The following is a 23,039-nucleotide window of genomic DNA, read 5'->3' on the forward strand; positions in this document are numbered from 1 at the left end:
CTTTTTCACTGCTGCCTCAAGACCAGGGGATTATACAAAGGATTAACCAAAAATTATCCACAAGACATTTTATTCAACTCAGCATCTGAGATACTCCAAGCAGTTCTGGCTCCAGACAAGTTGTGCTTCCCCCAGCGCTGCTGGTCATTTAATACCTGTGAGCAGTGGGCACGTGTGGGGGTGGATTTTGGAGACCCACCGGTCAGACTCACACCTGGGCACCTGAAAAGCCACCAAAATGCCATCTTGGCTGGCAGAACATTCCAGAAACCCAAGTGGCAGAGGGGAAAAGCTGCGTGTTGTATTCCTTATGATTCAAAGATGACTGGAGACAACAGCACCTCAGATTAAAAAAACCTTTTGCCATTGAAATAGTGACTTAGACTTTCAACTGTCTTGTAGTTGTTTTATCCAAGAATAAAAAAGCGAGTTAAAACCCAAAAAGTTGGGTTTGTCCCCTGTAAAGTTTCCCAGAGAGTTTCATGTATCAAATAACTTGAAAAAAATGCTTTAGAAATCACTTTGAACAAGTACTCGTGGTCTTATTAACTGAAGCTGACAGGAAACGGTTTCCAGTTTTAAATTTTTGGCTCCACTGGATTAGATTACGTCCAGCACAATAAATTCCCCGACTGGGAAGGACGCTGGAATTGTCTTGGATGAGACTGCCATTTCATAAAGTGCTTGTCTTCAAAACCATAGAGCTGTCAGAAAGTGTCCTTTCTGTGGTGGGGCAGGAGGGTGCCCCTGTGGGCCCTGCCCCGGGCCGGTCTGTCCCAGGGGTGGTGGGATTTTGGCACAGGCACCGATTTACCCTCCGAGCCGTTGACCTTCTCCCCAGGCAAATCCTCCTGGCCGCTCCTCTGGCAAGGGGTTGTAATTAGGATCCTCCTCTGGGGTGTCAAATATTGCTTTCCTGGAAAACATAAAAGGTTTCTTAACTTCCCCCTTAAAATGTTTCACAGTGAGGACGAAACTGCTCAAATTCTGCACGTGGAAGAGTGTCCTCCCTCAGGAACAGCACTGGGATTTACACCCCAGCCACACTTGCTCTCCAGTTCACTGGGGAGAAGGTTCAGCATTGGGTGTCCAAAGCTGAGGAGGTTCAGCTTCTGACTCAGGATATTCTAGGATTCTATAAAATGATCATCACAGCCATTCTGGGAGAGCCTCTGCACAAGAGGGAACTGAGCAGGAGCAGCACCACTCAACACAATAAACCCTGAAGAGGTTTTTCTCCATAATTCTGAAGTGAGGATGACTTACAGAGAAACTATGAGGTATCTTATATGTAATACCTCAGTCTGTTCACACCCAGCAGCTTTGGTGCCACCACAGGCAAAGCTCAGCCAGCAAAGCCAAAGAAACCAGAGGGAAAACCCTTTAGCCCTTCTCCCAAATTAGCTCCCACTCACACAAATGCCAGATCCTCCTCCCTTGTTTGGCAACACAAGTTCAATAAAAAAATCAGCTACAGCCACGCCCCAATTCTGCCTCTGCCCAACTGACCAGAAGCAGATGTGACTGGGTGACACACAGTTTTCCAGACAAGCACTTTTTCCGTGTCTGTTCCAAAGCAGTCACCAATACTCACAGGACAGATGGTGTTCTCAGCAGCCTCCCACCACCAGGCTGATTGGGAAAGACATCCTCTAAGAAAAAATAAATGTGCCCAACAGCAATGCCTGGCATTAAAACAAAAGCCAAATGGTGATTTTTCAGTATTTCTCCTTCACAACTTTCAAGTGCTTCACTAGAGTTCTCAGGAAATTAAAACACACCTTGGTTCTTTCAGAGAAAATATTATGATATGGAGATACAAAACCCAAGGAAGCAACCTAACATCAGCTGAAAAGCTTAACTTACGGTATAAAATGTTAATACAAGGAAAACTGCTTGCCATTACTAAACATACTGATGTTTGGGCTTTATTAGTTGATAAAATAGTAATATAAATTATTTTACTTCAGCAGACTGATGCTACAATCAGATGATGCATCAGGGCTGATTCCAGGCAATAAAAAGCCAAAGCATCAGAAGCTCTTTCCATCCTTGTGATGGCACAGAACAGGCTACAATGTTTAGAAATCAGAAAAGCCTGGTATAAACACACTCGATGAACTAACATCAAGTATTAGGGCATTTAGCCCTTGGATTTTTCCACATTTGGTGCTTCACCTAAAACATCAGGAGGAGCAGATCCTTGTGCTTCTTGCCACTGCTTACCCAGGAGATCCACAATGATGGAGTTCCCCAGAAGCAGTGAAAAGCCCATCAACACCCAGGGGAGAAACGGGGCTTGGAAGATGAGGAGCCCGAAGAAGTTCATGCGGACGTAGGGATTGCGGCGGCTCCAGACGTACACCAGCATGATGGTGAACGCCTGGCCCAGGAAAACCAGGTTCACAAACAGCCCAAAAAGCTGGCATGGATCATTAAGGAAACAGTTATGAGGTCAAGCACGAGAGGGAGTTCACAGCTTAGCCTGTAATCCCATGTTTTCCACGCAGTCGGTAACTTCACCTTCCCAGGTTCGCGTGGATCAAATGCTGGGTGGGGTACCTGCAGCATGAATAACCTCATTAAAGTATAATTTAATTTATCAGAGAGAACCTGAGCATGATTGAACACCTGAGCAGTCCCCTGAGAACCTCACTTCAATGGTTAAGCAGTAAAAACCAGCAACAACCACCTTAACCGACGCTGTTGTTCCCTGTACGACAAACAAAATGCATTCATCTAAGAATTAAGATAAAAGATTAAAATCACGGTTTCAGTTCTCACTCACACATCTTTCGCTTTACCAGAGGAGTTTGGAATCGAAACAAAAAGGATACAGTCATTAAAAATCCTCCAAAAAGGAACATAAATACAAAATCTGCCGTCCGACCCCGGAAAGAGCCTTCCTCGAGCATGCGGCAGTACCGGTATCTGAGGCCACAGGTCAGGAAAATCTCATGGCAAATCAGTTTAAAGACAGATCCAAGAGGAAAAGGAATCAATTTTACATCACCTTAAAACTTTTTTATTCGCTCACTGCATCAATCAGCTCTTTCTGGACACCTCAGCAGAGAGGGCGACAAAGAAATTACCTGGAATTTTTGCCTGTACGGCAGCACCAACCTGAAGGTTCAGGTTTGTGCGAGTCTTAACACCACAAAAACAACTGGAAAAATTCCAAGGAAGGAGATCCCGTGAATTCCCAACCATGGCACCAGTGAGGCTGGCATTGCTGCACTCCAGGGAATTCCATGGTGAGGCAGAACTGAACCTCTGCCCGTGTCCAGCAACATTCCTGCACTCCAGAGCTCTGCTCGCCCAAGGGGACCCAACCAACACCACGAAGGATACAAAAAGATCATGTTAAATAAAAAATTAAAGCCAACTGGTCCAAAGAATAAGTAGTTTGTGATTAACCTCCATATCTGGAAATAAGACAAATACAAGGACTTTAAGCGTGACAGCTTGTGTTTATTGTCTAAACAGATAAGAGAGTAACAGTGGAACTGAAATCTCCTTTACAGACAATTTTAAGACCTGTGCCAGGGTACAGTGATTTGCAGCTTTTCAGTAGCTTTTTTAAAAGTATATCTCTGATGCAAAAAGCCTTAACACCCAATTCTGAGAAGACAAGCACTTCCAAACTCTACAGTGTACTTTTAAAACCTCCCACGCTTCAGAGAACACTTACTTGAAAGTGCTTAAATATTAACTCGGGGTTGAAATACAGCTGGAAGGGCGTGATAAGTTCTAATTGCTGAAAGAGAAGAGAACATTTCGACGGGATCAATACAACAGAAATAACAGAAAAAATAAATACACACCCGATCGCCAGTAACCCCTTCCTCTGTGCCAGGAAGAGCCCAACAAGTCCTCCATCAGCACAGCGAGCTCTGTGGCGAGTGGGAACCTTGATATTCCTACACCCCCCCGCGTTGTTGTTGTTTATTTGCGTTCTGCACCTTCCCGGGGCGGGTACTGGGGATCCCCTCGCTCGGGGGGGAAGCCCTGATGGGTCCAGACTCGGCTGCCCCTCCCACGGCCCCGAGCGCCCAGAGAACCCCACCCGGCTCCCGCTGCCCCTCACGACCTCCCTCCCGGGCACCCTCCCGCCCCGCTCCCCGCGCCCCTCCCCGCCGCTCTCCCCCGCGCCCCGTGAGGCGGCGCGGCCCCCCGGGGAGTGCCCGTGGCCGCGCACTGACCACGGCGGCGGTGGTGAGGACGCAGGCCGTGGTGTAGGCCCGCGTCACGGGCGGCACCTGCAGGTACTCCTGCCGGAACGTCTGGTACGCCATCTTGGCGCCCCCGCCCCGCCCCGCCGCCCTCAGCGCCCGGCATGACGCTCCGCGCCCCCATTGGCCGAGACGCCCGAACCCGCGCTGCCGCTGCGCGCTCCCATTGGTCGAGGCGCCAGAGCCCGCCCGCCGCTCCGCGCCCTCATTGGCGCGCGCTTCGCCCGCCGGGCAAAGGGTCGGAGCGATCGGTGATTGGGTGGTGCCGGTGCCCGCGCGGGCGCTGATTGGCTGCGGGTGGGGACGCCCTGAGGGGGGAGTTTGAGCGAGGCGGGAAACGGCGGAGGCGGCAGCGCCGGGATCGGGATCGGGATCGGGATCGGGATCGGGACCGGGATCGGACACCGGGCACCACACCGGACACCGGGACCGGGCACAGCCTCGGTCTCCACACCGCGCTCGCTCCGCAGCCCCCGAGCGGCAGGGCCGGCCCCGCTGCCCCGGTAGCGGCCCCCGGCTCCCCTCAGCCATGTCGGTGGACCCCATGGCCTACGAGGCGCAGTTCTTCGGGTTCACTCCCCAGACGTGCATGCTGCGCGTCTACATCGCCTTCCAGGACTACCTGTTCGAGATGATGCTGGTGGTGGAGGGCGTGATCCTCAAGAAGCTGGACGCGATCCCCGGCTGCCAGATCAGCCCCTCGCAGATCCGCAAATGCACCGAGAAGTTCCTGCTCTTCATGAAGGACCACTTCGACAAACTCTTCGGCAGGATGGAGGAGGTGCTGCTGCAGCTGGTGCTGAACATCCCCAAGAACGTGCTGCTGCCCGAGGACAAGGTGCACGAGCAGTATCCCTGCAGCAAGGAGGAATTCCAGGCGCTGCAGGAGGAGCTGCAGCAGCTGCAGCAGCAGTGCAGGGCCGAGGCGGCCGCGGGGGAGGCTCTGAGGGCCGAGCTGGAGGAGCAGAAGGCTGTCCTGGGGGAGCTGGAGAAGATCGTGCAGTGTTTCAATGGGCTCGAGAACATCTGCAGGGAGCACGGGACCGGCAACTTCAAGGAGAGCTTTGCCTTCCTGACGCAGAACTCGAAGAGGCTGCAGGATGCGCTCAAAGAGGTCGAGGAGAAGAGCAAAAAAATGGAGCAGGATGAGAAGTTACTGTAATGGAAGTGCTGGCAAGGCAACAGAAGTCGTGTGGAGAGCTTGCTAAAATGGTTGAGACTTGTCTCCCTTGCTCCTCTCATCCTGCCAGGAGCTGGACTAAAAGTTGAACCTCCCTAGGGAGGAAATCCTGTAAAATGTAACTCAGAATTGGTGACCTGGAATAAACTTTGGGTTGGATAACCTGGCTGTGAAGGTGCCTTCCTGGCCACTGAACGTTTCCTTTGAACACAACACTGCACGTGCCTATCTTGAGGATTATAAAAACCAGTCTCATTAAGACTTGCAGGAATGTTTAGGTGGGTTTCCAGCCTGATGGCAGTGCAGGTGATGGTGCCATGAGGACAAGGGGACTAATAATTTATACTTTATTAGCATAGGGGTTTGAAAGGCATTAAACTTCTGAATTGTTTTGGAGTGACTGCAATAAAAAAAAATGTATTAAAGACATAAAATACACTTTGGAATTCTTTCTTCCCTGATGTCTGAAGACCTCAGCTGGATAAAACCAGAGTCTGGAGCCATTATTGCCTTGGTGTGGGACTGGGGACTTGTCAATTCATGAAATAAAAAAATGACTCAGCAGCCACTCCTCAAATCCTCCCAGAGGGAATTAATGTCTGATCTTGAGCTCCAGACCTCTGCAGGAATGTTGGGGTGTGTGGAAATTATTGTTCAGGGGAGGAAAAAAATAGGGAATAAGGTTAAGATTGACTTGCTTTTTTAGAAAACAACTTTATGACATCAAAATTCCCTAACCTGAAGAGCAGAAAAATGTGATTAATGCAAAATCCACTGTAGAGAATCTCACTGCAAAATTGCGTCTTTTTCTACCACTACCATCAGTTTTGTTGCCAAATCAAGCAGCTGCTGTCTGTAAATTGCATGGAAATTTATGGCTACTGTTTCATTTAATGCTGAACTGGGCAGAGTAACACGCAGAAGATCCCACTTGGCAGCAGAGGGCACCAGCGGCCCGGCTCCACAAAGGTTTGGTCTCTTTTTTCCCTCTCTGTGTAACTTTCCTGGGCGCCAATTATCGTGTCTCCTCAGAGGAATCAATTTTTTTTCTCCTTAATTAACAGGAGACACTTTTCCTGGGCGTTTCCTGCCAGGAGTGACCACACACGCGTTTGCAGGAAGCTGGATCCTACTGAGCTCGTACCCCCCACTGCTGTATTTTCCTTTAAAGAAGAATTATTTCCATTTCCACTCTTTCCTCCTCTCCTGACCAGGCAGCTCCCACCGTGGCAGGACCCACCCCCCTCAGGCAGCAGGTCTCGTTTGGGCTGGAAAAATCCTGTGGGATCATCGAGGCCAACCGGCACTGCCATGGCCAGCATTGACCGTGCCCCCAGGCGCCACATCCACATTTCCCATCGGGACTGGTGAGGCATTTCCCACCCCAAATCACATCCCACGTGTGCCCCTCGAGGTTCAGACCTCTCTGAGCAGCTCCACGTACCTCGACCCCATCCTGAGTGGCCTCTGTGTCCGTGGTTGTCCCGCTCTCTGCAGGCTCCCGTCGCTCCAGAGGCAGATCCGGAGGCACTGGAGCAGCAGTGCCCACGGCACACGTCCCACCAGTGGCAGCAGGGACGGGTGGCACCAGGCTGCTGCAGGGGCAGCACCTGAGACTGGCTCGGGAAGGAAGGGGAGAACTTCCACATGGATGGTTTTAATGCTCCTTTTCCCTCCGTGCTCGTGCGGAGCCGGAAGATTCAGAGAGCCCCAGGCTGGGAATGAGGTGAATGTAACAGCCGAGGTGAGAAACACAACCAGCTGCTGTTAAAATGTTACCAAGAGCCTTTTGCAGGGGAAGCAGCCTCGTTGGTGGGCACTTGGTCCAAGGAACCCCCCTCAGCAGAGCTGGGGGCTGAGGGGAACAAAGCCACTGATTTTCCTACTGGGATAACACACAGCCCTGAGCCGGGGACATGCAGGAACCCCAAAACTCCACGGGGCTGGGGATGTCCTGGCAGCTGGATACACCTTTGGATGGGGAACAGCTCTGAGCCCCACTGGCTACTGGGACTATCAGGCTTCCAGCACAACCCACTCCAGGGAATAAAAGCATTTGCAGCTGGATTTGCAGCGGGCCAGGTGAAGCAGGGAAGGAGCCAGCACTGTGTCCCAGGGGTGGTGGTGTCCCCAAAATGCCCTGGAAACCCCTGGGGTTCAGTCCTCAGTGTAAGGGGAGACAAAGAAGAATAAAATCAAGAATAATTTCTGGCAGCATTCACAGCCTGTTGGAGCACTCGGGGCTGGGCAATGCAGTCCTCCTTGACTCAGACACTGAGTGATCGTGTAATTAGCAGCCGTTAATGAACCCACACCTGGCAAAATGCCAGCCTGGGGCTGGGGGAGGGAGGGTTACCATATGCCTCCTCATTAAAAGCTTTAATTACAGGCAGGAAATGCTGGGGGCAGCCACACACTTTAATTGCTTCACCTCAAGCTGCCGGTGGGTCAGCTCCTGCCTCTGCCATCCCAGAATGGCTCAGGGCTCTCATTCCCACTAGACCAGGTTGCTACGAAATTGTTGTAGGAAATTGAATTTCAGCCTGAAGAGAGGAAAAAAATTATAATAAACTAAGCAAATAATTAGAGAAATGACATCAAGGCAAGAAGTCATTTCCCTGGATGGATCCTACCCCAAACCCGAACACTTTGGACCCAGTGGTGCCACAGCTGTGACCCCTCTGCTTGGTGCCCTCACACCCACCAGTAGTTCTGTCCCCTTCCCCAGCAGCTCCCCTGCCCACACCCCCTGTGTGCCCCCTGTCCAGGCAGCTGTGCCTCCAGCTCCTGCTCCTAGGGATTTTATTCCCTCTGCTTTCCCAGCTGAAATGCAATTCTCCCACTGCTTCGCCTGCTTATCCCTCCTGGGCTCTTATTACTCCCACTTCCACAATTCAGGGTATTATTCCCTCCTGTCACCCTAATTTCCAATAATTAGTATTTGGTGTAGCAGACGGCAGCTCTTAATGAATATTATAATAAGCACAAAATTATAATTTACTGCTCAAGAAATCCATTATGATTTGCAAGAAAATGAGGGGGGAGCGGCTTCCAAGCCATTTACCTGGCTGGATCCAAACCCAAATCAAGTCCCCAGCAAGTGTGGGGTCAGCCAGCCAGTCCTGTCCCATGACACCAGAAAACCCCAGGATTTGCTGTGATTTCCACAACCAGGCCATGTGAGTTCTAACCCAGACCAGCCCCAGCCCCTCTTCAAAGCAAACTGCACGTTTCTTTGGAAGTAAATGGAATTAGGGCAAGAAAACTTCCCCAGCCCCACTGCAGCAAGAGGCTGCAACAGCTGGGGATGTGTCACTGGGCACGATGTGTCCCTGAGCCTCTTCATCCAGGAAAAACCCAGGAGGGAAAGGGGGATGAAATGAAGCCCTCCAAGCCCCTCCCTGGGGGAGGTTTAAACAGCAGAGAGAACACGAGAGCATCTCCCAGCCCCGCCCTAGGAACTGCACTCACACCCAATGTCATCTCTGTGGACTTTATTGTCGTTTTCTCCTCAGTTCTACAGTACAAAAGCATGCAAAAAATAGCCTCTCTCTTCATGGTACATATTTACAGTGTAACAGCCACGTGCTGTTACAGTTCTGAGTGCATTTTTACATCATGCTTGAGTCACAGCAGAGCACACACAGGGTCAGGAATCGAACACCGAGTGGAACGAGAGACTTAAATCAGAACAGGCCTAGAAATGGGAAACAGCAGCAAAAACACGGCACAGAGGATCTGAATGACACCCTCAGAAGTTGCAATCTTTTTTTTTTTTTTTTTTTTGAATTTACACTTTTTTTTTTTTTTGGAAAGCTTTGATTGATGGCTTGTGGCTACTGACTGAGGGCCTGGGCAGCAGCTCTGAGAGGACATGGCTTTTCTTCAGGAAGGGGAGGAGCAAGGCAGCAACTGTCCAGCTGCTTTGCTTCCCTCATCCTATGGAAGGCTGCATTCAGAGCAACAGGGCCATGGGATAATCCAGGTTAATTCAGTTTGGGAGGGACTCAAGCAGAGCATGGTCTTCTGTGGGAGGCTCTGGGCCACAAAGGAATCCTTTCCACTGCTGTGCTCAGCAAGCTCCACTGGAAACGTGCCCTGGTAAAGCAGGCAAGTTTGGCACCCAAACTAAGTTACATTTACACACAAAACCTCCACTACCTGCTTTCCAGTCTCCCTGCTGGACACTGGACACAGTGGTGCTCCCAGTGGGACCCCCCAGCACAGCTCTCCTGCCTCTGGAAATGTTTTCACACTCCCTGAGATCCCCATCCCCTGGGGGCAGAAAGGATCCTGCCTCCCCTGCCAGTGCCATCCCACACAGAGCTGGGATCACCCATCCCAAACCAGCACCAGCTTTGCTTGTGGCAGGGCAGTAACACTGAGCAGCTCCCCAAGAGCTGGAGATGGGGGCTCTGCACCTGGAATCATGGAGGAAGGTGTCCAAGGCCATAAATGATCCTGTTAGACTGCATTGCCCATCTACCCAGAGACAACCACCCTGACTGTCCCTGCTCTGGAGCTCCTGCACTGCCTGCACCATCAGAGGACACCCTGCAGTCCTGCACCAGCCTCTCACGTGTGTGAGAACATCCAAAGCCATGGGATGCTGCTGCAGGGGCTCTGGGAATGAGCAAGGGCAGCCACAACCCTTGGAGAGCACCTGGGTCTGAAAACAAAACCCCTGGACTGGTGGGACAAAGCTCCTGGTGGGACAAAGCTCCTGGTGTTTCTGGGCAGGGACAGCACTGAGCTGGAGAGGGCAAACGAGCCACACAGCTCAGAGGGAGGAAATCCTGCCCTGGCCCCTGTGGCAGCGCTGCCGATGCCCTCAGGACACAGAGTTGTGCTGAAGGAACAAGAAATTCCCCCCACTGGCTCCTCCTCGCAAGTCTGGCAATAAATAAGGAATTAAATCCCATCCTGGGAGTTGTTTTATTCAGTCACAATTTGCTTTGCACGGAGCAGCTCCACTGTCCCCTGCCGGGCTCCCTTTGGATGCAGCTGGACACAAAGTCAGCCTTCCCACCACCAGCCCTGATGCTGAAAACCTCATTTATTTGCAGGTGTGACCTTCACAGCAACACATTCCTGCCCAAAGGGTTAAAGACATGGACTGACCATTCCTCCCTGCCAGACAGGAGAGACTAAACCAGGATTTTTGCTTAGCATTATCCCCCAAACTGAAGGCCTAGAGCTATTGGTTGAGCAAGACAAAGAAATCCACCTCCTGTATTTCCCCCTGAAGAGAAACTTCCTTCCAAGTCCCTCAGCATTCCCAAGCTGGAAAAGCTGACAGAGCCAATGGTGCTGTTGTGCTGGGGGGAAGAGGAGCCCTCCTTGGGACTCAGAGCCCAGCTAACACAGTTCACATCACCCTGGTGCTCCAGGAATTGCACAGGCAAGTGGGGATTTGGAGGGGACAAATACAGAGCACACACAAAAGCATCACAACGTGCCCACTCCAGCTCTTCCTGCTTCTTGGAGCCCACACCGAACCCCATCCCCTCAATCACAGACAGAAGCAGACAAATATTTACCCATCCAGCTAAAGAGAATCCTTTTCCTCAACAGCTGAAAGTGCTGCCTTACCAGAGATGTTTATTTTCGAATAAACACTCTCTTTAGTCTCTTCCTTTCTTCAGAGCAGAACCAGCATTGCTCCAAGCTGCTCTAACACACACCCAAACAAGGATTTCACCACAGCTGAGTGAGAAGTAGGGCCTATTTTTGCCTCTCTGAGTGTTTCTCTTGCTGCCAGGGCACCTCTTTCATCTCAGTTCGTGCAAGTTTTCAGGCTGCTGTTTGTGATGCAATATGGGGTGATTTCTGGAGGGATAAAGACTGTTGGCAGATCTGCTGAAGAAGCAAGGTATGACACGAGCTCAGCTCTTGGTTGCTTCCTGGACCTGTGGGAACAGCTCCAGAGGGATTTCTTTCAGCTGAAAGGGCAGGTATTTCAAAGTACATTTTGGGATAATGGTAAGAAAAACATCCACCCCCTCCAAACCTGAAGTGATGCTTTAGCTACCACTGAAGGAACAGGACATGGAGTTAATTTGTAAATCATAATTTGTTTGGTTGTACTAATTGAGGCTGAGAAGAGCCCTCCTGCAGCCTTGCCCTGCCAGCTCCCACCCCTTGGGCATCACTAAAATAACCCCAGCTGCCTGGATTAGCAAATTATTCTTCCCACATATTAAAAATACAAGAACTAACCCCATGCCTGCATTCTTGGAGCTCTTTGAGCTCAACCCAAGTATTGCTTAGACCTCAGAAGTCCCACAGGGGTAAAGGATGATCAGTTCTCCCTTCTCTCCCAGGGGTAAGGGGCCTTCCTGAGACATGACCTTGTCCCAGGGTCGCTCCCTGGCCTTGCCCTGGAGACACCAGTTGGAGAAAGTCCTTTTTTTGCCCCAAACTGGGGGGCAGTTTGTCCAGCTGGGCCCCTGGTGTGCAGCAGGAGCTGTGGCACCCCAGCACAGCCCAGCTCCCTTCCTCAGGCAGCGGATCCTCCTGGCCAGTCTCTTCCATCTGCAGAGCCCCCTGTGCCCTCAGACCTGCTGAGTCCCCACCTCCACTTTCACCCCCTGTCTCTGGGTACCTAAATCTTCACCACAGGGCAGCAGGATCCCAGCAAAAGGTGCAGTGTCCCGGTGGGATGGATCAGCTGGTGCAGGACCAGGGTTCTTTGGAGGATGCTGAGCACAGGCAGACACACAGACAAGCAGGGTTTAGCAGCTGGATGCAGCAGTGCAGAGCTCAGGCCCACAGCAAGTAACCTTTCCAGGATCCAACATCACTGCCAGCTTTAAATATTAAAGGTCTCCTCGGTGAAATCCATCAGATGCCATATTATTTCCCAATTTGCCAGTATTTACAGGTGAGATGTGACTGCTGGGCATCCCACCGAGGTGGCTGAGGATGAGGGAGGGGAGGTGACAGGTTGGGGACAGGCAGAAGGCACTGGCAGCAAAGCCCAGCTATGAAAACGTTGGGAACCACCAAGATAGATCACAGCAAACAGAACAGGAACACCAGAATATACCAGTCACTACCAACAACCCCTGTGCAGGTATCTCCTTGCACAAAAAAAATTAAGGAACAAAGTCCTCAGGATTAAACCTTAAAAAAAAAAAACAGACAGTAAGATGATTGTGTAGGAACCAAATGTAATCATGTCCTTTATTTAAGTGCTATAAAATAAGATTCCAATCCCTTTGGCTTCCCAGGGGCACGTTCAGACCCCATAAAGCTCAAGGGAAAATAATGACATATATTTTGATGAATTGATGTCACTGCTTTTTACTCTCTGAATGCAAGAGTGGAATTCCTGATTATCCACACAAGTCCAGTCAGTCAACAGCCATGGAAATGGCTGCATTTCCTTTTCAAGTGCAATCTCTCACCTGTTGTCAAACTGTAGAGATGAAGCTTCTAATCCCAAGTTTAGAAGCAATCTATGGATAAAATAGCAGCATCAGCACATGCATAAGAATTACAGTCTCTTAAAATAAAATTAAAAATTAAAGCCTTAAAAAAATAAACCAAAAGATCAAGTTGTGATCTTGTGTTCTGTAGCTTTCCTCAGTCTAAAAACCCTCCACCAGCATTTTCCATCCCCGGGAGCTCTCCCTGTTTGGGTGGTTTTCAGGAAACGAAAGTTTAAAAGCATCAGGTAAGAGATGAGTGAGGGAAACGAATGAAACAAAATAACCCCAAAACCTGCAGCTCTCTCCAGCTTGAGAACAAGGTCCGTGGGTGCAGGAGTGGGTGCAGATGATGGGGGGCATTCCCAGCTCTGTGGGAAGAGCAGCCTTGGTCAGCAGGTGTCCCTGGGGCACTGAGCTGTTCCAGGGAGCAGCACATCCCCCTGCTCCAGAGCTCTGTGACATCCCAAGGCTCACTGCATGGTGCAAGCTCTGTTTCACAACACTGCACTGGCTGAAGCAAGCAGGACTGACAGCTGTGAAAAACTGAGGGGGGAGAGGAGAAGGAAAAGGAAAGAGAAAGAAAGGCATTGGGAGGGAGAGTGTTCGCTCCAAAAGCAAGATCTCATCCTCATTTAACTGCTACCCAAATTCTGCCCTCAGCTCCACAGCAGGAGCAGGACTGTGTCCTGACAAACAGAGGTGCTTTACTTGTGCACTCAATAAAACAGTTGCTCTCTGACACAAAACCTGGCTCCGACGTCGCTTTTCCTCCTGATGCTTGAAATGAGAGAACACAAAAACGCAAGGAAAAGGCCTCTGGGGCGAGGGACCCCTGAGACAACGTTACAAATAAACCCACATTCCTCAGCCAAGACACCCAGGGGACAGAGCCCAGGGGTGAAGCACAAGTGGAGAGCAAGGCACACACGGAGGAGGGCACGGACGCCTCGCCCGAGGACTCGCTCTGCTCCTTCTGGCTGCTCTGCTCCTCCCGCCTGGTTTTCTGGGTGGGTCCCATTTTGGTGGCTTTTGTTTGGTCGTGGTTTGTTTTGTTTTGTTTTTTTTTGCTTTGCAGGCCCCAGAGGGGGTGATGAGGGCGATGGTGCTACACAACACCACGATGGGCACAACAGCAGCAGCACGAGCGGGACCGGCCGGGCAGCCTCAGGACGTGGCTTCGTCTTCACACACATCAGGCAGCTCGGGGTCCCTGGATCCTTCTCTGCTCCCTTGTTTTCTACAGGAAGGGCGAAGGAACAAAGAGATTATAGGCACAGAGCAAGGCAGGGGGTGTTCTGTCCAACCCAACTCAGCAATATCAATATTAAGGAGGAACAGCAATGAACCAGCCTGTTGTGCTGGTACCACAAGAACACCTCAGCAATACCCCTGCAGTGATGTGCAGCTTGTGCCTGGATACTTGCTTGGTCTCTGCACCCCAAAAGCTGAGCTTTGCACTTCCCTGAGTGCCTTTCTCCAGCTGCAGCATCACAAGGAGGTATCTGGTTCTTGGGGAAAGTCCTGCAGACCAGCAGCAATGTTTTCAAATTATCCAGTTTGTATTTGGAGAGTTCTGGCTTGCTTTGCTTTAATCTGATTTTTTCACAAAGATCAGAGGGATGGCTTCATCCCTTAACTGCTTCTCCAAAGCCCCGCTGTAAATGGCAATAAAACTAAATGTTTCCACCAGAGCTCAGTTTGTCCTACACAAAAACTGTGATTTCAGCTTCTGTGAGTTTGTCTGGTCCCCAGAACAGCAGCACCCAAATCCTGAGAGCAGCAGTCATAGAATTATAACCAAAGTAACTTACTTGCATAGCACATTCACCACGATACCTTCAGCCTTTTCCTCCTACTCCTAAATTCTGCTGTTTTCTCATGGAGAAGGCTTGAGCTGTACCTGCACTCTGGGGCATCCTTGAGCAGCAACACCTCCACCCAGCCCAGCCATCCACAGACAGCCCATGGCCAAGATCTGACCAGAGAAAGCTGTCACTGCTCGGGACTGGATGGAGAAGAGGGGACACCTCCAGGTGCCACCCACAACATCCCACAGCAGTGACTGATGGCAGGCTGATGCCTTCGCCTAAAACACCCATTTCTCCACCATGAAGATATCCACAGCATCAAGGAGCTGATGATACTCTAAGAATCTGTCTCCCAGCGTGTCCAGCCTCACTCAGGGCAGCCTGGTTGCATCAGGGAATCATGGAATGGTTTGGGTTGGAAGCGGGACCTTAATGCTCATCTTATCTTGTTCCAACCTCCCTGCCGTGGGCAGGACCAGGTTGCTCAGAGCCCCATCCAACCTGGCCTTGAACATTTCCAGGGTGGGGCATCCACAACTTCCCTGGGCAACCTGCTCCAGGGAATTCTGTAGGAGAATCTGCATGGACAAGCCAGCCCTGCAGGGGAGCATCAGCACTGCTGCACAGTGTCTGGAGCACACAGCGTTTGGGAAACGTGGGTTTGGAGCTCTGTCTGGGAACAACACTGAAAGGACACACAAGGCTAAACCAATCTTTGAAGAAACCAGAGACGATCAAAGATCACGTTCCCTTTTCCCTCTGCTCCAGCAAAGCCCTGCAAGGAACCTGACCTTGAACCCAGGGACCATTTCCCTGCGGGGGAGGCTGAGGAACAGCTCTGCCTTCAGTGCCTGTCATCACCCTCTTCAAATGACTGATCACCACATTTACCAGCTGAGGCTCTGCTCTCTGGCACAGCCCAGCATATCCTGCTGCTCCTGCTCCCTGCCTGGGGTGTGTTCAATGTTCCCCCACCACCCGAGCAGCCCCTGCCTCCCCACACACCTTCATGTCAGGGTGAAAGGACCCTCAGGCTGGCCAACACCAGCCAAAAGCCTCGGGCTGCCCCTGGAGCAGCAGAGATCAGACACCAGCACTCCACAGTCTGCACTGGAAACTCGCTCCTGCTGCGAGGTCTGAGGCTGGATGAGAATCTCTGTTAAATTACTCCTTGTAAAAAATAAGAGTGTATTTCTGCTACATTTTCTAAGCCACCGGCGAGCAAAGCCTGACCTGTGCAATTATCCAGGAGAGGACATGGCTGCTCACCAGGGGAGCTGCAGGGAGATCACAGACACTGAGGGGCTCACACCGTGTTCTGTGTCCAGCAGGGAATGAGCCTCACAGCACCACCCTCCAAAACACGGGACAGGGATGGAGTGGGACAGCCTAAAGAATCACAGCATAACACACCCCCCTGGCACCTGCTTAATTCCTCCACTGAGCCCCCACTAAACACCAGCAGTCTGCCCCTCATCCAAGCTGCTGGAATCCCTTCCTCCCCAGGAAAAGGCAGAGCAGGCAGTGGCACCAGCTGTCCCTGCCGGCGCTGTGCCAGTCGCCATCCTCCTCCCCTGCCTTCCCCTAACTATTTTTGGAGAATCTCTGCAAGTCCTTCCTCACTCAGAGCAGGCAACATCCTGGCTCTGGCTCATCCATTTGTCTCGGAGTGATAAACCAGGAGCCAGGCAGAGTCTCCAGAGCTGCTCCCAAAGGTATTCAGAGCTTTGCCAGTGCCCCATCTCAGCCCAGATCTGCCCAGGCCTGGCTGCAGGCTGTGTCCTGCCTAAGCACTGGATCCTGGGACTTCACACCAAGATGCTTGTAAGCAGCTTGTCAAGGGTTGCATTAATGCTATTTTGTTATTTAACAGAATTAAGTGGCCCAACCACTTCCCAGAAGGGTCTGTGCAAGTGGTTGGACAGATGACCATGATTTGATGAAGTCCTGGTGGAGGTGGGGTTGGGTGGTCACCTGGAGCAACCAATTTCAGTCTTCTCAGTGCTGCACCAGAGGCAGAAGAACAGAGGAGCACCTGGAGCAGAGATGGCTCCAGCCCTGTTTCTTTTGCATCATCACTAAATATCAAACCTGAGCCCAAATTCCAAAGCTCAGCTTTTCCCAGATTCTGCAGCCATTCCCTCCTCAAACGTGGGGCTGAGCACCAGTTCCTGCTAACACCCCCTTGGCTTTTTTTCACCCCTCCCTCCCTTAAAGCAGTTGAAATGCCAAAGAATCACAAACAGCAATAATCATAAAAAGCATTCCTAAACGTTAGTGTCACACACACACAGAGAATGAGTGCAGCAGAACTGCTCCTACAGGAAGGAAGGATGGAGCCAAATGTTCTCACTACCACACAAATCACACAGGCTGAGGAGGGGACACACAGGCTGAGGGGGTTTCTACAGCACCCAGGGGAAACAGAGACACGGAATTACCTTAAAGATGGATGCAAATGTACGGATGTGTTTAAGAGGAATCTGTCCCTGAGAGCAAAACAATGAGACAAAGGAAGAAAGTGATCATGAAGATGATGGCAGCAGGCAAAGGAGCTTGTCTTTCTGTGCCTTAACCAGCCCAGTGAGCAGAGTGGAATGGAGGAATGAGCACCAGCCACATTTACTTGCAGCCTGGGAGACAGATGAGGATGGGCACTGGCACAAACCCACTCCAGCCCCTACCACTGCTGAAAGCACCAAACAGCTTCCAGCACACTGCTGGTGTCCCTGGGCCTTGTAATTTGGCTCCTCTGGAGGTTTTGTCTCCTCTCATGGCCTGGCATCACCACTAATGCAGTGGGGCAGAGCCACAGCAGCAGTGGGGCCTCGCTGGAGGGACCTGTGGATAGTGGGTCATTCCAGAGGAAAATCCTGTGCCACAGCCTTGGTCCTGTGAGGATACCTACCTGCATGTGGGGCATGGCTCTTCCCACAAGACATGCAGCTCTCTCTGCAGTGAAAACTGATAAGGCTTTTGGTTGGGTTTCACTCAGTTCTGACAGCATTGACCAGTCCCTATCCAAAATCTCCTCTCTCTGGAGAGGCAGACACTGAGCACCACCAGAGACCAAGGGAGCATCTTTAGTGCAAACATCTGGCAAATTTAAACCCAGCCTGCAGTTCTTCCCTTGTCAAAGCTGATGCTGTCATCTTGGCTGCCCTAGGAGAACCTCTGCAGCCTGTTTTTGAGCAGCCCTATGGCACTGAGCCCTGGAACTTTCTCAGCTCAGAGTCCCTGCGAGGCAGGCACCCCCAGGCTGCTTTGGGAGAAGCTGTTTCTGCTTGGAGACCTGGGTCAGACACTTTTTTTATCTCCTTTTCCCCCTTGGCTTCCTCATGCCTCACTTAGATGGATAATATGGCCTTAAGGGCAGTGATGGCTCTTTTGCTCTCTTTTTGGGAAGGCTGGAAACAGGGTAGGCTTTTTAAATACCAACTGATCCCCCATATAGGAGCTGACAACCACATTCCATCAGTAGCAACAGCAGCCATAATGGGAAAGTAAATTGGGTCTGTCAAAACACAGCAATTAATTTGATAGGTAGTACTTGCAATAAATGAGAGCAATAAAATGTGGTGAAGCCAGTGCTGACTCAATTAGGAGAAGTCTGGAGCAGGCAGAAGAAATGCAGCAAACATAAACCCAGAACTCAGCTGTGAACAGCTGGGCTTAAAAAAAAAATACCGTGAAACTGGAAAATTAGAAAGGATCAGTTGCTTCTGCAGCCACTGTTAATGATGGGCTTGAACCTGGCACAGCCTGCAGGACCTGCAGGGCTCCATGAATCACTGCCTCTCTGGGAGATCCTGCAGGAAGGGCAGGATCCAGGGACACCTGGACACCCTCCAGGTGACAGGGTAAGGTGACAGCTGGCAGCACTCACACAGCTCTGGGTGTGCAAAGCAAGAACTGCTAAATGGGGGCATCTTCATTTCGGTTCCTCTCCACCTGCTGAGCGTGCCTGCACTTCACAGCTGCCTTTCAAACTGCTCAGTGCTGATAAACAGAGCAATAAATAACAGCCAGGAGAGGGTCTGCTTCTTCCAGGTCTAAGGAGTGCTAAAAAAGCCTTCTCTCCTCCCAGTATTAACTTAAGAACTGTTTCAAATCGCTGGTGTCTTAATGGTGTCCTCTAAAGGAGCCGAGGCTACCAACATGAACACCCCCCCTGCTCTTGCACGAAGCATTTCCAGCAGCAGAGCCCAGCACACTGTGTAGGTAATGCAGGGAGAAATGAAAAGAGATTCAGCCACATGATTCAGCTTCCCCCTCTCCAAATCCCAAGGACAGCTCCATTTTAAGAATCACCAATTAGGCATCAAATGCCAGAAAGCAGGCTCAGCTGCCAGAGGATTTCCTGCAAAACACATCCTCAGAATGGGCACAGATAAAAGATGCTTGAAGCAGCAGTGAGTGGGGCTCTGGCACTTCACATGCAGCCCAGTTGAATAAATTGAATATTGAATAAATTGAATGTGAAACTGGGGTTTTCTAATTGCTTTTCTTTTTCTTTTCCTTAGCAACACAAGGAGTTATTTCCTACCTATAACTGGAAAGAAGGAGATGCAGTTACAAAAGCTGATTTAGCTGTCTCTGAAGACATTGCCACTGGGGAGGAGGAGCTCTGGGGAGGAGAGCTTGGGAACGTGGGGCTCGTTTTTGTCTCAGCTCCTGGTGGGCAACCACATGTCCAGAGAGCAGCGATGGCTGCAGGCACTGCTCTTCTGCCAAATCCCACTTTTGGGGTCCCCTGTCCAGCCACAAGGGTGCTGGACATGCAGAAATGCTGCCTTTACTACAACAATATGCTCTGTTCCTGCAAGGTCCTAAAAATTTACGGCAATGGAGACTCACTTGAAATTTATTTTAACTAACACAGTGCTATTCATAACATTGGCACTGATGTTATACTTTATATGTGTATTAAGGCTTTTTTTTTCTAGGGAACAACCCACTATGAATTAAGGACTGGATGAGCTCAGTGTCTACTCTGTTTGTCCCTGTGGAAATAACACTGTAATCAAGAGATAACTCACTGAACAATGAACATTCCCATTTAGACTCGGTTCACTTATAATTAATGTCATTAGATTCAGCACATCTATTTAAATTTGAAGCAATTTTCATTAGGTTCAGCCAGTAAAGCATTTTCCAAAGTTTGAAATAATAATAATCCACATGCCTTAAAAGGAGCATCCCTGCTGGAGTGTTTAATATACAACACTTTGTTGAAGAGACTTGGCCAGCTTTTTCCTTTTAAACAGGAGGGGTTTGAGATGGGTTCTCAAAGCTCCAGTTGTGCATGAATTAATTTCGGATAAAGTCAATTGTTACTGCCAAAAACTGGCACTGGTGGCACGAAACTGGGAAATGAAGAGCAGGGATTAGTGCAGTGGAGAACTGGCACATTCAAAGGCCATTCACATTAATTTTGGACATTAAACTGGCAGGGCAGAGGCCAACCCAGCATGGCCACAGCTCCATCCCTGGCCTGAAATGTTTTTGTAAACTAAGGGCACCGGACACAGCAGCACAAAAGTGGAAATTATACACTTTTATAAACCCCCTTTTAGTCTGTACAAGGAGCCTGAATAAAACAGGGGTGGAATGAGCAGAGACAGGGAAAGATGCTGGGTCTGTATAAGCTGAGAAGAATTTGACCAGCAACTTTAGAAAGGAGGCAAATAAAAGTGGAGGCTTACAGCTCATCTTGGAGGCCTAAAATGATGTTAAAAGGATTAGACATTGATTATGTGGCTGATCAGAAGCTTCACAGCTATGTGAGATCAAATGAACTTTACTTAATCTGGGAAGATAACAAAGCACCAGCTCCAGACAGGAACCAGCCACAGGGTTAAGGAGTTTTCCCACTAGATGGGTAGTTGGTGGCACAGGTTTTCAAGCATCTCAAGTGAAAGTGGAAGGGAACAGGTCCCTTTTGGAAGCAGGCTCAGCGTGATCACCTTGAAATATCAGTTCAGGCAGGGTTTGAAAAGAAGAAATCCTGCCTTGCTCTGAGTGAGCTGTCTGGGACACTGGGAAGAACACAATACATTTTTCTCCAAATTCAGTAAATGTTTCCCCATCTCACAGTAACACCATGCAGGGACCAGGAGTGATAGTGAAGATATGGGTAGGGACGTGTGCCCAATTAGCAATAACTAATTTGGAAGGCAATAAGCCAAGGGAAACAAATGAGGACAAATCCCTTGTGCTGAGCTGGCAAAGGAGCTGTGACTGCCACGCTCCAGAAATGTCCCCCAGCAGCACTCGTGTGCAAGGGGTTAAAGTAGGGTCTGGCCCTGGACTCCAAGGCAGAGTTTTTAGTAAAGTCTCCAATACACAGCTGGGACCTAAAGCATTATCACCCTTAATTGAGCTGAGCCCTCAAATCCCCACACACCTGGGAGAGGCAGAGAGAGACTCCTCTAACGGCATTGTCAGTTGGTGCAGTGAGAATCAGCACACCCTCAGGGGAGTCTGCCAGGCATGGTGCTGGGATTTTGGGTGGAAAAAGCATCATTTTGGGACGACACAGCTTTGTTGTGAACCAAGCCTTGCAGATCCCGTGGGGTGAGAACTTTATTTATACAAACATAATTGTCCCAGATCAAGCTAATGGTCCAGCTGGTACTTACTGGACTGATGGCCCAGAATCCTGTCTCTGAAAGGAGTCAGTGATAAAAATGAGGGAGGAATAGTAAGAACCAAGTAAAGGGCAGAGGAATTCTCTCCCCACCCCTGTACATAGAGAACATCATGTTCAAAAGCTGTTGATGAACCTATTAGTCATTAATATGTCTATTCCCTTTTTAATCCCAATATAGCCATTTATACCCAGCCTCCAAAATATCCTGCTGCAACATGTTCCACTATTTCATAACTGTCAGTGTGGAAAAAATACTGTATGTGCTCTCAAAGGAAAAAGCAATTTCAAAGTGTTCTTTTCTGCCCATGTGTCTCTGCCCAGACTTGGGCCCCGGACCACACTCAAACCCCATCATCTCATTTTGAGTTTAAAAAGCACATAAACTGCTCATCTGGTACCAGTTCTGTTGTCCATAAAAAGGAGAGAAGAATTAAACCCTGTGATATATATCTAGACTAAACTCTGGTTAAACTCATTTTTCTTCACCAGTCTCTAATGGATCTTTGATCACAGAGTGTTATAAACTAACAGGTAAAAAAACCAGACCCAAGTTTAGCACCTTACATGTGTGTTTAGGTCAAACCCATCTTACAGAGAGAATTGCATCTATAAAAAAAAGAGCTTTTAGACTGTATTAATGCATTGTATTTCAATCTGAGGCAGATTTTATCTTCAGTATTTGACTTAGAAAGGAGTTTTATCCTTGAATGCTACAGAAAAGATTTGCAAACTGCCTCCTCCACCCTCCCCAGGCACCTTTGCTCTGCCAGGCAAGGCTGTGGGTACCTACATCAGCAAATTCCCCGGGGCAGACATGGATCTCTCCTCCCGCCTCGTCTGGACCTCGAAGGGATTTCCAAAGGAGCGTTTCCTTAGCATGGCCTTCACCAGGATCTTTGAGGAAGCAAAACAGACCAGTGAGAACAGCAGGACCGACTCCTTGAAGGCAGTTCAGAGGAGTAACAACAGCTTCTTCAGTAATTCAACAGACATTTAACAGCGCTACAGCAAAGAGCGTGAAGTGAAGGAACCCACAGAACAGCTGCTGCAGTGCTCTGACACAACAAGTTCACACTGGGTGCAAAGGCCAAGCTTTCCATGCCAGCAGCTCATGTGCCCCCTCTCCAAACCTCCCTCCCCACCAGCTGAAGGCTTCAGCAGAGCCCCACACCCTTGCCCAGTGCAGAGGTTTGTACCTACCACAGCTGGCAAACTGGGGATGGTCTTCACCGAGTTCTTCACCTCCTCCTCGGTCACCTCCACCACGGAGCAGTGCTCCTCCTCCAGCGGCAGCGGCTCCTCCCCGCCCCTCGTCAGCCAGGGGTGCACCTGGGGAGGGACAGACACGGCTCTGGGATGCTGGGGTGGGAGGGAAGTGGGGCACACAGGCTGAGCTGTGCTTGCTCCATTTTCCACTCCCAGCAGTGCTTTCCAAGCGGCTTCCTTGGAAATTTTGGTCACCGCAATGTAGGAAAGGTGTTGAGCCTTTAGAGGGCATCCAAAGGAGGGCAACGGAGGTGATGAAGGGCCTTGAGGGGAAGCTGTGTGAGGAGCAGCTGGGGGCAGTTGGTGTGTTCAGCTGGAGGAGACTGAGGGGAGACCTCAGTGCAGTTCCAACTGCCTAGGGAAGGGCAGAGGAGGGGCAGGACTGAGCTCTGCTCAGGGGGGACCAGGGACAGCCCCCAGGGAATGGCTGGAGCTGTGTCAGGGCAAGGTTAGGTTGGATGTTAGAAA

At 50.2% G+C, this 23,039-nt stretch overlaps 3 protein-coding genes across 3 annotated transcripts in view; 1 reads left to right on the top strand and 2 right to left on the bottom strand.

Annotated features, from left to right (window-relative positions):
- Positions 1-53: 53 nt before the first annotated feature.
- On the bottom strand, positions 54-4,319 carry DERL2 (derlin 2). Its single transcript, XM_050321933.1, has 7 exons — positions 4,203-4,319; positions 3,692-3,757; positions 3,352-3,425; positions 2,838-2,931; positions 2,227-2,422; positions 1,595-1,685; positions 54-916 (listed from the first exon to the last, which is right to left on the bottom strand). Exons 1-7 carry the CDS (start codon positions 4,293-4,295, stop codon positions 811-813), a joined length of 720 nt encoding a protein of 239 aa, XP_050177890.1. The 5' UTR covers positions 4,296-4,319; the 3' UTR covers positions 54-810.
- Positions 4,320-4,593: 274 nt separating this feature from the next.
- On the top strand, positions 4,594-5,768 carry MIS12 (MIS12 kinetochore complex component). The gene has a single exon (XM_050321932.1). The coding sequence runs from the start codon at positions 4,762-4,764 to the stop codon at positions 5,392-5,394; it is 633 nt and encodes a 210-aa protein (XP_050177889.1). The 5' UTR covers positions 4,594-4,761; the 3' UTR covers positions 5,395-5,768.
- Positions 5,769-8,891: 3,123 nt separating this feature from the next.
- Positions 8,892-23,039, bottom strand: part of CAMKK1 (calcium/calmodulin dependent protein kinase kinase 1) — an 89,643-nt gene continuing 75,495 nt past the window's right edge. The window contains 3 exon segments of the mRNA XM_050321927.1: positions 8,892-14,082; positions 22,096-22,199; positions 22,506-22,634. Coding sequence (XP_050177884.1) covers positions 14,010-14,082; positions 22,096-22,199; positions 22,506-22,634 — 306 coding nt within the window. The 3' untranslated portion in view covers positions 8,892-14,009.

The sequence above is a fragment of the Myiozetetes cayanensis genome, unplaced genomic scaffold (genome assembly GCF_022539395.1).
Source record: "Myiozetetes cayanensis isolate MyiCay16 unplaced genomic scaffold, myiCay2020 scf27, whole genome shotgun sequence".
Lineage (NCBI taxonomy): Eukaryota > Metazoa > Chordata > Aves > Passeriformes > Tyrannidae > Myiozetetes > Myiozetetes cayanensis.